The sequence below is a fragment of the Neovison vison genome, chromosome 9 (genome assembly GCF_020171115.1).
Source record: "Neovison vison isolate M4711 chromosome 9, ASM_NN_V1, whole genome shotgun sequence".
Taxonomy (NCBI): Eukaryota; Metazoa; Chordata; class Mammalia; order Carnivora; family Mustelidae; genus Neogale; species Neogale vison.
Window position 1 is genome coordinate 6674815 of NC_058099.1, and position 14701 is coordinate 6689515.

The window sequence follows — 14701 nt, forward strand, 5'->3', positions numbered from 1 at the left end:
GAACAGAGTCACCTCCTCAAGCTTCCATAACGGGCAAGTGGCCACGCAGGGACTCTAGCCCAGGTCAGTCTGGTTCTAGACACTTCAGGTAAAGGCCCCTCGCCAGGCCCTGCTCTCTGGTGAGGAGGTCCTGCTCCCAAGGAGGGGCAGGGAGAGGCACGGGCGCGGAGCTGTAAACAGGACTGGGACTTCAGGAGAGGCCACGCCCATAGAAGCTCATGCTCCTGCACATGCAGTGTGGTAGGGGTGAGGGGACGAGGGGCGCGAGCCAGGGAGGGGAGAACTCGTGTCCACCTGCGCAGCAAGTACTCCGCTTTCCCCAAACCTCCGCTCCACTCCTGGGCACCTGGCCGAGAAGGACGTGCTTAGCGCCGAGAGCTCGATGCTCACCCCCAGGTCCTGAAGACACCACCCATTTATCTATAAACAGTCTTTTAATATTTGTATAAATAGACCACAGTATTACCAAAAACTGCAAGAACAGAGCATGGAAAACATCTTCAGACCCGGGCACACAGCCTCTCCCGGCCACACGTGACGCTGGCTCCCGGCCTCCGCGGGGGCGGGGGCGGTGTGGGGGGGCGGGAATGCTGGAGGGAAGGAGCGTACCCCTGCGACATTTTGGACTTGAGGGCGCGAGTGCAGCCGACTCGTGGCTCCCACCTGGCTGTGGACTCTTGATCTACTATAAAAATAATGCCCGTGGGTGGGCGGCCGGAGTCGGGGCTGCGGGCAGGAGAGAGGTGCTGCTCCCAGTGCCACGCGGGCCGTCGGGCCGGCCGGCCGCACCCCTGCTGCCCGGGGCGCCACACAGGCTGGCGGGGGAGGGTGGGGGTGGCGGGCCGCTGCCCTATCTTTGCACGTGCCGCACAAAGGCCTGCACTAGCTGGATCAGAGGCTCCTGGCTCTCCGGGCTGGCCTTGGAGAGAGAGGTGGACTTGCCCTGAGGGGAGGGGAGAACGCCTGCAGCAGGGGAGCTGGGCGCCCCCCGGCGGAAGTAGCGGGAGAGGCTGGAGAGCAGCGTGCTCTAGGAGAGAAAGGTACTAGGTGAGGCCCGGAGCTTGGAGGTCGGGGGCCGGGTGGGACCCCACAGGCTCATCCCCATCAGCCGCCCCCTGCTCGTCCGAGCCCGCTGTCCGTACCAACTCCGAGCTGAGCTCCTGCTTCATCCGCTGTTTGTCCCGGGGATGCACAGCTGGGTCCCTAAGGTAGCGCACGGCCTGGGAGATGAGCAGGTAGAAGCAGTTCTCCATGGTGAACATCAGCAGGGACCTGCGGAGAGGGCGGGGCGGCTCTGGTGCGGGGAGCCAAGCTGGCCGGCAGGAGGCACAGCACCGAGCCAACAGGAAGGCTGACCCACGGAGGCCCTGACCCCAGCTCGAATTCTAGAGGGAGGGCTTTTCTTACTTCAGCGTCCTGGTCCCTTCCGCCTGGGTGCTGAGCCCCACAGCCTGGGTGAGGGGCTCCTTTTTCTTGTCCAGCTGGAGGAAGAGAAATGGGGTAACAAAATAAGAAGGTAACAGTAACAGGTGGGACCCCCTGTGAGCCTCCTACCCGCAGGCCGCGCACGGAGCAGCTGTCCGCTACCTCACTCGGGCCTCACGATAGCCCTCCCGGGGAGGCTCTCGCACACTCAGTCGGGAAGAGGAACAGGCTCGGGAGGGCTGAGAACGTGCTTGAGGCCACAGTTAGGTGGTGGGAGACCAGGAGGAAGACTGGAATGTTGAGGGGCCTGAGTGTGACAGCCCTCAGCTTACCTCTCCAAGCATGTTGAGGGCCACATTCACCGTAGCCAGAAGGGTCCCGAAGGAGGGGGCCACTTCAGAGTCAAAGGTGGGAGTGGTAAAGCTCAAGGCAAAGAGGAAGTTGTATTCAGCAAGGTCCAGGGACTGCAAAGCAAGACAGGAGTGATGTGGAGCTCCGCGAGGGCCCCGGGGCATAGGGGAGCCTCGGCAGCTCACCGCGGGCACTCAGGGCGGCCCAGCACTTGGGCAGGCCGGTACCTGATCCAGAAGGATCTGGCAGACATCTGGGGTGAAGTGGCGCAGGGCCGCCAGGGTCCTGCTAAGGATCTTGAGGAGCCCATACTGGACCGTGTGTAAGGCTCGCTGCTCCGATGCCTCCGTGTCCGCCGTGGGCTGCTTGGAGGAGCAGGAGGGGGGCGTGGGAGCAGCAGCGGGTAGCCGCTGAACTCGGGGGGCAACAGCCGAGGGAATGCCATCCCCGTTTTTGTTCTGAGGGAGACAAGAAACGGAGGTGGAGTCCCGAGACACTGGGCCGCGGCCCCGCGGGCAGCCAGCTTACCCCGCTCACCTGTAAGCAGTGCTGCAGCATCTTGCGGCTGTGCAGGAGGGACGTGCAGGCCTGGCACAGGTAGCCCAGGCTCACCTGCAGGGGACGCAGGGCCGAGGTGGGGATGAGGGGGCGCTCAGCAGCAGCCCAACCGAGCGGGACCCCCAGAGCTCCCCCCGAGCCCCGAGTCCTCCATCCCTGAGCTCCCACGGGGCTCACCTCCCATGTTCTCGGGCTGCAGAGGTTAGCGCCGCTGACGCCTGTCTACGAACTAGGGCAAGAGGGGCCCAGGAGGTTTCCCTGGGACCTAGCTCAAGGCCTAGCACATAACGACGGGTCCTAAGTAAAGAAGGGAGATGGGGAAGGGCTCCCGGGTGCCTGTCCGTAGGACACGTGGCTCTTGACCTTGGGGTTGTAAGTTCGAGCCCCACGTTGGGTATGGATATTGCTTAAACTTTTTAAAAAAGAAAGACAATAGGGATCATTTTCCCATTTTACAGACGAAAAAGGCTCAGAGACCCTGAAGTGACCTAACCAAGGTCAGAAAAATGAGACACCTATCTGACTCTGGGACCCATTCTTTCCCTACCTCCCTTACCTCCGACCCTGCCGGCCCATCCCTAAAGGATATGAACCAACATCTCCAGCTGAGCCCAAGTTCTTAAGCTACAAGGCTGTCCTTTACTCCGGACAGAAAGCGTCCACCTCAGAGAAAGCTACATAAGGAAAGCAAAGCCTGTATTCGCTGGGCAAAATGCCCACGTTCCAGGAACAGGCCTGCAGTTGACCAGAAGGGCGCCAGAAGGGCGCACCACAACCACACACGAACACGTCCCCAGACTCCGACCCGAGGAACCCTGTCCAGGGCCCCACCTGGACATCCCGCAGCAGCTGAGGCAGGTGGAAGTGCCATTCCTTCATGAAGTTGGAGAGCTGCAGAATGAAGCCCACCGTGTGGTCGGCCTCCTCCAAGCAGGCCAGACTCTGTACGGTCCTCACTGCGCTGAGGCACTGGGAGGGAAGACCGGAGGACGGGCTCAATCAGGGACCTGACCCACCTGCTCTTCCCTTCTGCTGGGAGGACCACTCCTGGGCGCACAAACGCAGAGGCGATGGCACAATGGGTACCTTGGCTTAGAAGTTTCTGAATGGTCCAGAATGGCCCAGACCCCCCATTACCCTCAGCCCCCACCCGTATGATGTCGGCAGCCCCTCACCTGTAAGGTCCGCTCCTGGTGAACCCCCACGAAGTCCAGGGCCTCGGTCAGGAAGTTGTAGCGCAGAGTTTTGAGAAGCCGCTCCATCAAAGACATGGAGAGGCGGTAGACCCCCGGCCAAGAGGGGGCATCCACGGACTTCCGAGAGGTGCTCGGTGTCTAAGACACAAAGAGCAGACAAGACCAGGACACACACTGATGTATACAGCTGAGGAGCGCAGCATGGCCTTCTCACAACACAACAGCGAAGGCAGCCAGGCTGCTTGGAGGAAAAAAACCCAGAACGGCCAAGGCCACGGCCATGGCCTGGTGGCCAGCAGGGCCTGAGGGGTCCCAGGCCCATGGTTACACGGCCAAAGCACTCGGCGGAGATTTAAGAATCCTGGGTTCTAGACTCAGGTTAGCCACTAACTACCTATGTAAGCTTCTCATGCTAGGAACTGGGGCGGGGACGGGGAGGAGTCCACACCATTGGGCATCACATGAGCCTCTGAAGAGCGGTTTCCTGGATGAGTAGGAGATCAAAGACAGGGAGGCTTTTCTGCTGCAGCCACAGTCCAGCGGCAGCCCCGGGCCCCGGCGAGTCCCGGCACTCACCTGCACCGTCCCATTGGAGCTAAGCTGGTACACGCTCAGTAAGGGCAGACAAATGCTCTGGGTGATGCCAGCTCCAGCCACTGCTGTGGCTCCCTGAGAGGGAAAGGATAGGAATGAGCTGGGACTTCCCCAGCCCCATCACTCCTGGGACCTGTCCCCTGCAGCCACCCTGCCCAGCGGCAGCTGGCACTCTCGGGCAGACCAGAGCTTCTGGGACCATCACAAGCAGGGTTGGAAGCCATGCAGCACAAGCGAGAGGCTCCCCTCTGCCCGCAGGCTTGCGTCCTACCTGCTGAGTACGAGCCAGTGTGAGGAGCAGGTGCAGCGAGGCCTCGGTGAAATGCAGGTTCTGCTTCATGCGCAGGCTCACCTCCAGAGTGGTCAAGAGGGTGGGCAGGATGGGGAGCCTGCGGGTCACCTGGAGCCACGAGTCACCATCCTCGTCCACCTCACACAGCTCCTTGGCCAGGTGCAGGCCCAGGACACACACCTGCCAGCGCCCAGGGACAGAGATGGGCGAGAGTGAAAAAAGCAGCGCAGGGGGAGGGGGAGGACAGGCGGCCCTCACACACGACTCCAAGTGAGCCTGGCTCGAACGACCTGAGGTCTCTCCTGACCCTCTCCTGACGACTTCATCCTTGCTAATAAGCCACCTGCCAGCAACAGTTCTCGACTCCTCTCTCCAATTACCAAACTTGCCGATTCTCACCTGCTTGCTGCACCCACCTCTGCCCCTCTCGCCACACCACTGCACCACCGCCCAGGTGGTCCTCCTCCACCCTCCCGGGCCCTCCCAAGTGGAGTTTTCACACGAGTGGGTCTTTAAGCTTATTTTTTACCATAACGACCCAGTAATAAATACTTTCTACACCTCTCCCTGTATACACATGCTGGTGTATTTTCCTTCCCTTCCAACCTGCAAAGCACACTGAACTTTCCTTATGCGTTATCCTACTTCATTAAAAAAATACTAATTGTAACCAAATGAGCTCAGTTTGAGACCCACTACAGTGAATCAGGACGCAGTTTAGAAAATGTTCAACAGCGCATCCGGCGTGACCTTCCCAAAGCCCAGCTCTTCCTTGCTTAACTCAAGTCCTTTCCTCGTTCACTTGGAATCCAGATTAAAGATGCTGCTAAAGCCACTGGCCATCCCGCCCCCCACATTCCAGCTTCACCCCAGCCTCTCCTCCGGGCACCAGGAGACCAGACCACGGCTCACCAGCCCTGTTCTCGCTCCCAAATCCTCCCTGCTCCCGTGCCTGCCTGGCTCTACCAATGCTTTAAGTCATGGCTGAAAGGGTGGTTTCTCGCTGAGTCCCTAGGTTAGGTTGAGAACCCCAAGGGGTAGGTTCTCCTGGCATTTCTTCCGTGCGGACTCGCCACGATTGAATCCCCACGTCTCGAAGTCGGATCTGCTTTGTCAATGTCCTCCACCAGGCTGCAAACTCCAAGGGCAGTGACTACATGTCTCGTTCACTAACCACCCCAGGGCCTGGCACCAAGCAGGCAGTTTATACTTGCTGGATGTGCGAGGGCAGGACACACTACTCCCCAGGGTGCTCCCTCACCCCATCACGCTGGTCCTTGTGCCGTGGCCGCGAGCAGTCATCAGTCTCCATGCTGTCCTTGTCCTCTGTGGCACCGCCTGATGCCAGACTATGGCGGGTCTGGTCGAAGAGCGCAATCACCTCTTCTTGGAGGGTCTCACAGACGTTTAGCACCAGCTGGGAGTACTGGGGGACGTCACTCACTGCAGAGCACAGGCAGGGAGGGACACGGTCATGCTCACATCAACTCTCAGGGAACACCGAATGTTCCCTCCCCAGATGGGCAGAGAGAAGGTACAGTGCTGAGAGGAGGGGATCTGCCAGGGCTGGGGGGATAAGATGGGAGAGAAAGAATTTTTTCTTTATTTTTTAAAGACTTTATTTATTTATTTGACACAGAGAGATCACAAGCAGGCAGAGAGAGTGGGGGAAGCAGGCTCCCCGCCGAGCAGAGCGCCTGACGCAGGGTTCGATCTCAGGACCCCAAGATCATGACCCGAGCTGAAGGCAGAGGCCCAACCCACTGGGCAACCCAGACACCCCAAGAATTTTTTTTTCTATAGATTTTGTTTATTTCGAGAGAGAGAGTGCACAAGCAGGGGGAGCAGCAGAGGGAGAGGAGAAGCAGACTCCCCGCTGAGCAGGGAGCCTGATGCAGGACTTCATTCCAGGACCCCAGGAGCATAACTCGAGCCAAAGGCAAACACTTAACTGACTGAGCCACCCAGGGATCCCAAAAAAAGAGTTTTCTTGACATGTGTTCTAAGACTGTCAGCTCAAACCACATAGCAGAAACGTCTGGCTCAAAACCGGACGAAGCCCCACCAGGCCGGCTGCCGGTGGGGTGGGAAGCCCGCTGTCCCCACTCCCCTGCCCCTCACCTCTCATCTCCTTCATCTGCAACACTGTGATGAACGCTGAGAACACCTTGGCCTTGGTCTTCTCCATGAGCTGTTGGTCTGCCTGTAGCACTCCTTCTAGAATCTCCGTCAAGGGCCCAAGGATTTCATCCACAGATCCTAACTCTCTAGAAACAGTAAGGGGCGGAGAGGGTAGGACAACACACCCCACATGAGACCACAAAATGCCCCCGCTTCATCTCAGGAGGCCCACCGGGCCCCCTGCCTTGCCCCCATCTGCTTGCTAGGTCAGTCCCATTCCCGGCGATGGGAAGCAAGCCCGTTCCACACCCATGTTCTCCCCCTCGGGAAAGTGAAGGCTCAGTGGAGAGGAGCGGGCAGGGCTCACCTCTTCCACTGCCGGAGGAGGATGAGCAGCAGAGTGCACAGCATGGAGCCCAGGCGGAGGCAGTTCACAGAGGCCGGGACCAGGAGCTGGGGGCGGGTGGGGGGGACAGCAGATGTGTCAGAAGTTGGGCTTCCTGCAAGCTGACACCTTTTCCCTGGAAGAAATGTGGAATCTCCCAGACACACTTACTAAGGCTTTGGTCCCATCGAGCACATCAAGAAAGAGCTGGCGGCGTACCGCCGAGTCTGTCAGGTGCATGACCTCCGCCTACAAAGGAACAAGAGAAACAGGGCACTGGGGAAAATATTCCAGACTCTAGGAGCCAGGAAACGTAGGGTCTTCCGTCAGGCAATTTAGTCACTGGTAAGTGACAGTCTTCCTAATTAATTGTCTCCCTGCTGTCTGTCTACCCTGAAATGTGGTCAAAACCGGGTCAGGTTCGCCTCCTCCTCCTCCTGACAATGTCTTCTGCTCAGATCCTTCAAAGGCTCCCTTCCCAGTGCTCTGGAAATACAAACAAGGCCAAGAGGCCCCCGGGAATCTGGTCCGGAGGATTCTGGTAGCACTGCCGCTTGTGCTCGCCCCCTTTCAGCCCCCCTGGCCTCCTCCTTCGGCTTGAACACAGCACACCAGGCTCTTTTCCGCTCAGGCCCCTCGCACACGTGGTACCATCTGCCGAGACGACTACTCCCCACAGGCTCTCTGCCCGGAGAGCGCCTTTGTACATTCAGGTCTCGGACTGGACATGGCCTCCTTGGAGAGGGACTCTCTCACGGCTCCTTTCCTGCTCCAGTGCTCACAACCCTAACATCCTGATGATCTCCTGCTTCGTGTCACCACCTCAACACAGATTTCTTTGGGAATCAGTTTACAATTTGCCTCCCTCGTGGGCCACTCTCCCCTAGATCAAAAACCTTATCTGCCTTATACACTGCTGTATCCCCAGATGCCTGACACATGGTGACCATTCCATTAATATCTGTTAAATGAGTAAGCGGATGGTCCATATCCTAGACTGAATCAAACTGTTCTCCTAAGAAGAAAGAGGATGGCAGGATTTTTGGAGCTACAATTCAAGACCCGTTGCCTATCCCGTACTGCCTGGGAACACAGGTAAGAAAACTGTCCCAACTTCTGGTGGTAATGACGATCACTGGACTTACTGTGGGAATCCTTTCATGGTGTATAAAAATACTGAATCATTCTGATGTCAGCTTGAACCTAACAGAAAATTATTTGTCACTAACGCTTCAATTAAAAAAAAAAAAAAGAGCTGCTATCCAGCTAGGGCCTTAAGACAGGTGACATACAGGCTCCCCACGTGGGACTCGAGCATTCCCCAAAGACTGCCTTGCCCTCTGCTGTGTCTGCAATCTCGGGGCTGCAACCTCAGTGACACAGCAATGTCCCCAGGTCATGGGCAGTCTGGCACAGGGAACAAGTCACTCAGGGAAGATGTAAGGTAAGAGTATGCTTGGAACAAGGGACATGCATCAAGCCCAAAATTATTCATGAAGTCAAGATATCTATCTGGATTCCCCAGAGAAGAACAGTTCAACACTAAGTCCCCACTGCACAACACGACCAGGTGAAACCACACACACACACACACACACAAACACACACACACACACACACACGCAAAGAAAAAACACAGACTCTTCTCAAAAGCTAGCTCTCTCTCTAAAAACCAGCTCTCTAAAAACCAACTCTCAGACACAGTACATAGACAATGTCTCTGTTCTTTTTCTGAGACCAAGAAATGCAGTTTCTAGAAGCAATGAAAACAAACTGCTCCCTAGAGAGGGTGCTGCGGCAGCTGTCCCAGCTGCCTGCTGACCAGTCCACGAATATTTACCCAGCTCGGGGCACGCACCCGAACAGGTGACGCGACACGTGCAGGAGAAGCAGATGGAGGAAGGGAGCCCCTGAGACCCATCCAGGGCCTCAACGGCAGCTCCCAGAGGCTTTTATGAGTGTTGCAAGAGATTTTAAAACACTTCTCTTTTTCTTCCAGGTCTCTAGTTGTCTCCAACACCCTGAAGAGCCCACAGAAGGCCCGGTCTGTGGGCCCACAACTGTTTCAGCTCTCAGGGAAGATCCCTGGTTCATCCTTCATCCCCGGGGGCTGTCTCTGTCAGGCATCCTGGCACACGGTTGCTAGGATACCCAGGCGAAAACCACTCCGAGAGGCTCTTACGTGGCTGGTGGCGATGATGAGCAGCATTCTCCAGGCGGAGACCAGCATCTGATACTCCACCAGGGAGGTGCAGCCGCTGCCCTCCGTGTCGGCTGTGTGAGCCGCCAGTGACTTGACGTATCCCGACCAGTAGGCAAAGCGCTTCTCGCTGGAAAATTTCTTAAGTGTATCTTTTAATGACTGATCTAATGAGCCCCTAGGTGTCAAGAAAAAACAAAACCTACAGTTAGGCGTTGAAAGCGGACGGAAATGTGATGGGCACAGACCCTTGTCGAGGCAGAGAAAGCAACCTCACTTGGGCTTAAAGGCAGACGGCTCCGGTCACCTCCACTGTGTGGGGCTCCTACTTCGTGCTCAACATAATGGGTTAGGTTGAGGCCTTTTCCAGGATTCCTCCTCCATAAAATCCCAGGCACATGGAGTTTGCTTCACAATAACTCTCTCTGACAATCATAAATGCCATCAATGGACTGGCCAGGGACACAACTCAGCAGCCCTCCACCAATGGCTCCAAACCAGCTCTCTCCTCTGCCTTGGCTCAAAAAGCCATGCCCCCCATGGCAGGCCACTGCGCAACCCCTCACCCAAACCTTAAATTAAAATCTTGAAAGGGGAAAGGACTCACTTAACTACATAGTATATCTCCAAGCAAATTATCTTCATGATGAGGGCACAGGTTTCCAGGATGCTGGGCTGTAAAGAGCAGATTAGACACCAATCATGAGGAGAACCTCTGCCCTGGTGTCCCCTTCGATGGAACAGAACAGGGACCTGACACTAAAGGAAGCCCAATCTCTATCAGATGTGAACGGGCACCCACGATGGCAGGTCTGCAGGTCTCCAAGCAAGTGGAGAAGACCACGGACAGAGCCATCACCACAAGGCCGGCCATGCCATGTTCCTTCCCAGCAGACGGCAAAGGGAGAGGAAGCAAGCACGTCTCTGAGAAAGAAGCCTCCAGTGAAGAAAACACTCTCATTGCTTACTGAGGGGATGTACCATTTCCTATCCCACAGTCTCGCCGCCCAGCCTGCCCTCCTGGGGACTCTCCACACCGTCCCACCCTTCACCCTGGCTTACCTCAGAGGTTTCTGAGGGAGGAGAAAGCGTTCCAAACAGTGGACTGGTTAAATTCTCCCAAAACTTGGGTCTGAAAAGAAAACACATTTGGAAATCATACTTTCTCTGACATAAGCCTTCCTAAAGTTCCGTCCCCCCGCCCCAGCTGGTTCCTTGTCCATACTGTACCCTGTACCCGTCTCAGTCCTAACATGTGTTTCATGGGTCAGCTGCTCCTACATAAATGAAACAGGTTCCAAAGATAAAAATTATGTTTTCCTGTTAAAAACACAATTGTATGTATGTTCTAGAGTTGACCAATAAATATTCTCATGGGGCGCCTGGGTGGCTCAGTCATTAAGCATCTGCCTTCAGCTCAGGTCATGATCCAAGCGTCCTGGGATCGAGCCCTGCATCAGGCTCCCTGCTCAGTGGGAAGCCTGCTTCTCCCTCTCCCACTCCCCTGCTTGTGTTCCCTCTCTTGATATCTCTCTCTCCATCAAATGAATAAATAAAACCTTTCAAATAAATAAATACATACATAAAAGTAAATAAAAACTCTCGTGATTTGTGCCACCATACATTTTCCACAGTCCCACAAAGAGTGGGGAGGGAATAAGGACATGGGACTCCTGTGGTCAGCCTTCTGAACATCCCTTCCCTTTCTGCAAATAGGGTCCTGGAGAACAGGGGTTTCATTCAGTTCAAGGGCCCAAGCAAGCCACTCTCATCTGAAGCTACTGGTATCAAGAACAAGGGATTGTGACGGGGTTAGCAAAAGGGAAGAACATACAAGGCAGGAAAAGGAAGGTGCCCTAAGACAACCCCATCTCTGCCTTCAGGTGAACAGGACACCTGCTGGCAGCGGCAGCAGCAGAGAATGGCGCCGAGTCAGGCTCCCGCACACCAAACCAGGCTCTGAGCACAGACTCTGCGTCTGCCAAGTGAGCTGTCACAACAAACCTCGAAAGTATAAACCACTGTTCTTTCCATTTTGCAGACATAAGCCTTGGAAGGCAATCCCTCCCAGAGTCAGACTCACTTGGTTCTGAGGACCAGCATGGCACTGTCCCGCCGGTCCTGCCACAGGGCGTGCAGAAAGGCAATGGCTGCCCGATGCAGCAGGGGCGGACACCAGTAGCGGTCCTGCTGCTGGGAATCAATCAGCTCCAGCACCGCGTGGAGGCAGCTCCATGCACCAAGGCTGAATTCCTGCAAGAGGGCCAAGCCACAGTTCAGTCCCTCAGCCACCACCCACCAGCGCACCCACCCCCCTCCCCCAGCTTCATCCCAGGCACCGGCTCACCTTGGAGCCATCACTGCCATCCTTCACCTCCAGGTTCAGAAACAGTTCAATAAGGCCTGGCTGAGTCTCTACCGCAACCGTGAGGAACTCCAGAATCATAACTTTGATGCGCATGTCCTCAATCTTGCTCTGCAGCCGGGTCAGGAAGGCATCTCGAATGGCAGCTGCGTCATTGCCCAGGCAGGCGTATACGGACATCGGGGCCACCTGGCGGACACCGAACACACAAACGTAGGGCTCTACATTCAGAAAAACCTCCACGAGCTCCTGCAAAACATACTGGAGAACTTGTAGAAAATGTGTGGAAAGGGAAACATCCAGATGTATAGCTCTGGGTTAGAAGGGACGTTGCACCAAACTGCAGTACAAAAGGCCCACCAATTCATGGAAGAAAAAGTAATCAACATAAAAATATGCCTGACCTCTCTCATGGTTAAAAATATGTAAGGTAAAAAAAATGAGATGATACCAATTCAATTAGCCTATTCAATTAGCAAAGATTGGAAAAACTCACGGGGCCATCGTGGCAGGGATACAGGCCTTGGCATTAGTACAAACTGTCGGAGCGCCAGGATGGCTCAGCCGGCGGAGCGGGAGACTCCTGATCTTGGAGCGGTGGGTTCAAGCCCCATGATGGGTGTGGAGATTAGGTTTAAAAAAAAAGGGGGGGGGGCATAAACTGTTACCATCCTTTTTGGAGGATAATTCAGAAATACCTAAAAAAGTTAAAATGTTCACTAATACCTAAATTTAAGGAACTGAAAACAGAAGTTTATGGAACTCTAGGGATAAAAGTCCTGCAGCACTGCCTGTAATAGTGAAAGACAAAAAAACAGCCCCAATCAGTTAGGGTGCATCCATGCTGGGGCATGCCACGTAAGCATCAGAGACAATGAAGCAGCCCAAATATGCCCACACGGAAAGACCGCAAGATCTGGTGTTCCATGAAGCAAGCTAGGCATACAACAACATGAACGGGGCCCTTCTACTTTTGTAAAGAATAAAAGAACACACCAAATATCCTTTAAGCACAGATAAAAAGAACTCTGCCACGGTGGCTCAGTCCGTTGAGCAACTTGACTCTTGGTTTCGGCTCAGGTCAGGGCTGTGACACTGAACCCCGCATTGGGGTCCCCGCTGGGCATGAAACCTGCTTAAGATTCTCTCTCTGGGGATGCCTGGGTGGCTCAGTTGGTTGGATGACTGCCTTCGGCTCAGGTCATGATCCCAGAGTCCTGGGATCGAGTCCCACATAGGGCTCCCAGCTCCGTGGAGAGTCTGTTTCTCTCGCTGACCTTCTCCTTGCTCATGCTCTCTCTCACGGTCTCACTCTCAAATAAATAAATAAAATCTTAAAAAAAAAAAAAAAAAAAGATTCTCTTTCTGCCTCTTCTCCCTCTCTCCTCTCTTAAGGGAAAAAAAAAATCGGACCAATGAATACCAATCTGCTCCTAGGGATTCGTGGAACAAAGGGATCAAGTGGACCTTAATTTTCTATGTCACATTTATAGGTTGAGGTTTCATTATTTTAAAATAAGTCTGTCTTTTGTAATCAGGAAAAAAATACCATCACAGAACAACATTTACATGTGGTGTGTATGGCAACACAATCTGTGTGCTGTGGGTATGACGCGTCACTTTAAAAGTCAGAGAAGTCTTGGGGCGCCTGGGTGGCTCAGTCAGTTGAGTGCCCAGCTCTTGATTTCGGCTCAAGTCATGATCTCAGGGGCATGGGGTCGAGCCCCTCATCGGGCTCCATGCTGGGCATGGAGTCTGTTTGAAATTTTCCCTCTCCCTCTGCACATCAGGTTCCCCACCCCCAGCTCATGCACACGTGTGTGACCTCACTGTCTCAAATAGATAAACAAAATCTTTCAAAGTCAGAAAAGTCCAAGTTAGGTGTTTCCCTTGAAAGAAGGCAGGAGCGGTCTCAAACACCAAGTGAGCTTTCTGGGGCTTTAGCTAATTGAGTGGGAACCTACTGTGGCCAGACGTTTCAGCAGCTGGATGGCCAGACGCGGCAGAGCGGGATCGTGTTTGTGGTAGATGTATTTGGCAAGAACAGCAATGAGGTTGTTCCCATGGGCACCTGAAGCAGCACAGCAAATAGGTTAGACAGCAAGTGTGCCAAGTCAAGCCCCTAAGAGAGGCTGTTGGTCACAAAGGCTCACACACAAGGGAGTTTACTGGCCTCAAGTCCTGGGAAGGCCAGAGAAAATCCAGGGGACCATCCGTTCTTTTTTTTTAGTAGCCAAGGGGATACCCAGGATTTGGAGGTAAACACCCCAATCCCATTCATTAAGAACAGAAAGAGAGACATTTTGAAAAAAACAGGTAGTCTCTTACCAGGTTAGAAAAATATATCACACTGAAAAGCAGATATTACCAAATCCCAAAATGATACAAGTAGAATACATCTTAGACAGTACCTAACCACCTACTTAAAAATGAGGAAACACAGTCCCGGAGGGATTAAATGAATAGTGTAAGGCCAAAGAGTCAAACCGTCAATATTTACCAGGTACGACCTACTTCTCTCCATGACTGACAAGGAGCAATCTTACCTCCACTGTAATCTTATAAGGTAGGCACTACTATTATCCTCATTTTATTGACGAGAAAGCTGAGGCAGAGCTGCTTAATAATAAGCCAAGGTAACACGGCTGATTAGAGCCAAAATCTGAAGTCAGGCAGCCTGACTGTGAACATGGGTCCTTAACTATTATTCTGTCGTCAACAGGAGGCAGAAGCAAAGGACGTTCCCACCCTCTTGTTTCTAAGTCCAGGATGGGAGCTGGTGATCATTCCCAAATTCCCTCCAGGAATTAGTGAGAAAATACTGCTGGTCTCCAACAACACAGCCTGAAGTATGCCCTTGTGGGCAGAAGCCCTGCTGGTCAAAGAGCGATACATACCATGCTGTGTGAGAGCCTGCTCCAGGGGGGACACCACATTAGAAGGCGGTTTCAGCCGAATAACATTGTTGGTGACGGAGAATGCCAGTTTCACTGTCTTGATCAGCAGCTGGCCCTGCCCCTGGCCCTCTGCCCCATCACTAGGGTGCCAAATGGAAACCAAAGTTGATTCAGACAACATGACTTCATTCACAACATACGTGCTCTCATGAATTAGATTCCAACAATAATCCCAGAGGTCAACAGCTTGTTAGAGGCCCCAGTCCAAGCTAGGAGCGAGGAGGAGCAATCAGCTCCCTCTGCTGTGTGCCAGTCTA

At 54.2% G+C, this 14701-nt stretch overlaps 1 protein-coding gene across 1 annotated transcript in view; it reads right to left on the minus strand.

Moving 5' to 3' along the window:
- Nucleotides 1–415: 415 nt before the first annotated feature.
- Nucleotides 416–14701, minus strand: part of NUP188 (nucleoporin 188) — a 47911-nt gene continuing 33625 nt past the window's right edge. Inside the window, exons 24-44 of the mRNA XM_044264723.1 lie at nt 14385–14524; nt 13452–13558; nt 11470–11676; nt 11206–11375; nt 10185–10254; nt 9730–9797; nt 9105–9300; nt 7094–7171; nt 6905–6990; nt 6538–6683; nt 5678–5859; nt 4396–4596; nt 4107–4199; nt 3510–3668; nt 3166–3303; nt 2314–2388; nt 2004–2234; nt 1758–1889; nt 1408–1481; nt 1143–1272; nt 416–1027 (exon numbers count right to left, since the gene is read on the minus strand). Coding sequence (XP_044120658.1) covers nt 851–1027; nt 1143–1272; nt 1408–1481; nt 1758–1889; nt 2004–2234; nt 2314–2388; nt 3166–3303; nt 3510–3668; nt 4107–4199; nt 4396–4596; nt 5678–5859; nt 6538–6683; nt 6905–6990; nt 7094–7171; nt 9105–9300; nt 9730–9797; nt 10185–10254; nt 11206–11375; nt 11470–11676; nt 13452–13558; nt 14385–14524 — 2860 coding nt within the window. The 3' untranslated portion in view covers nt 416–850. The remainder of the gene's footprint in view (nt 1028–1142; nt 1273–1407; nt 1482–1757; nt 1890–2003; nt 2235–2313; nt 2389–3165; nt 3304–3509; nt 3669–4106; nt 4200–4395; nt 4597–5677; nt 5860–6537; nt 6684–6904; nt 6991–7093; nt 7172–9104; nt 9301–9729; nt 9798–10184; nt 10255–11205; nt 11376–11469; nt 11677–13451; nt 13559–14384; nt 14525–14701) is intronic.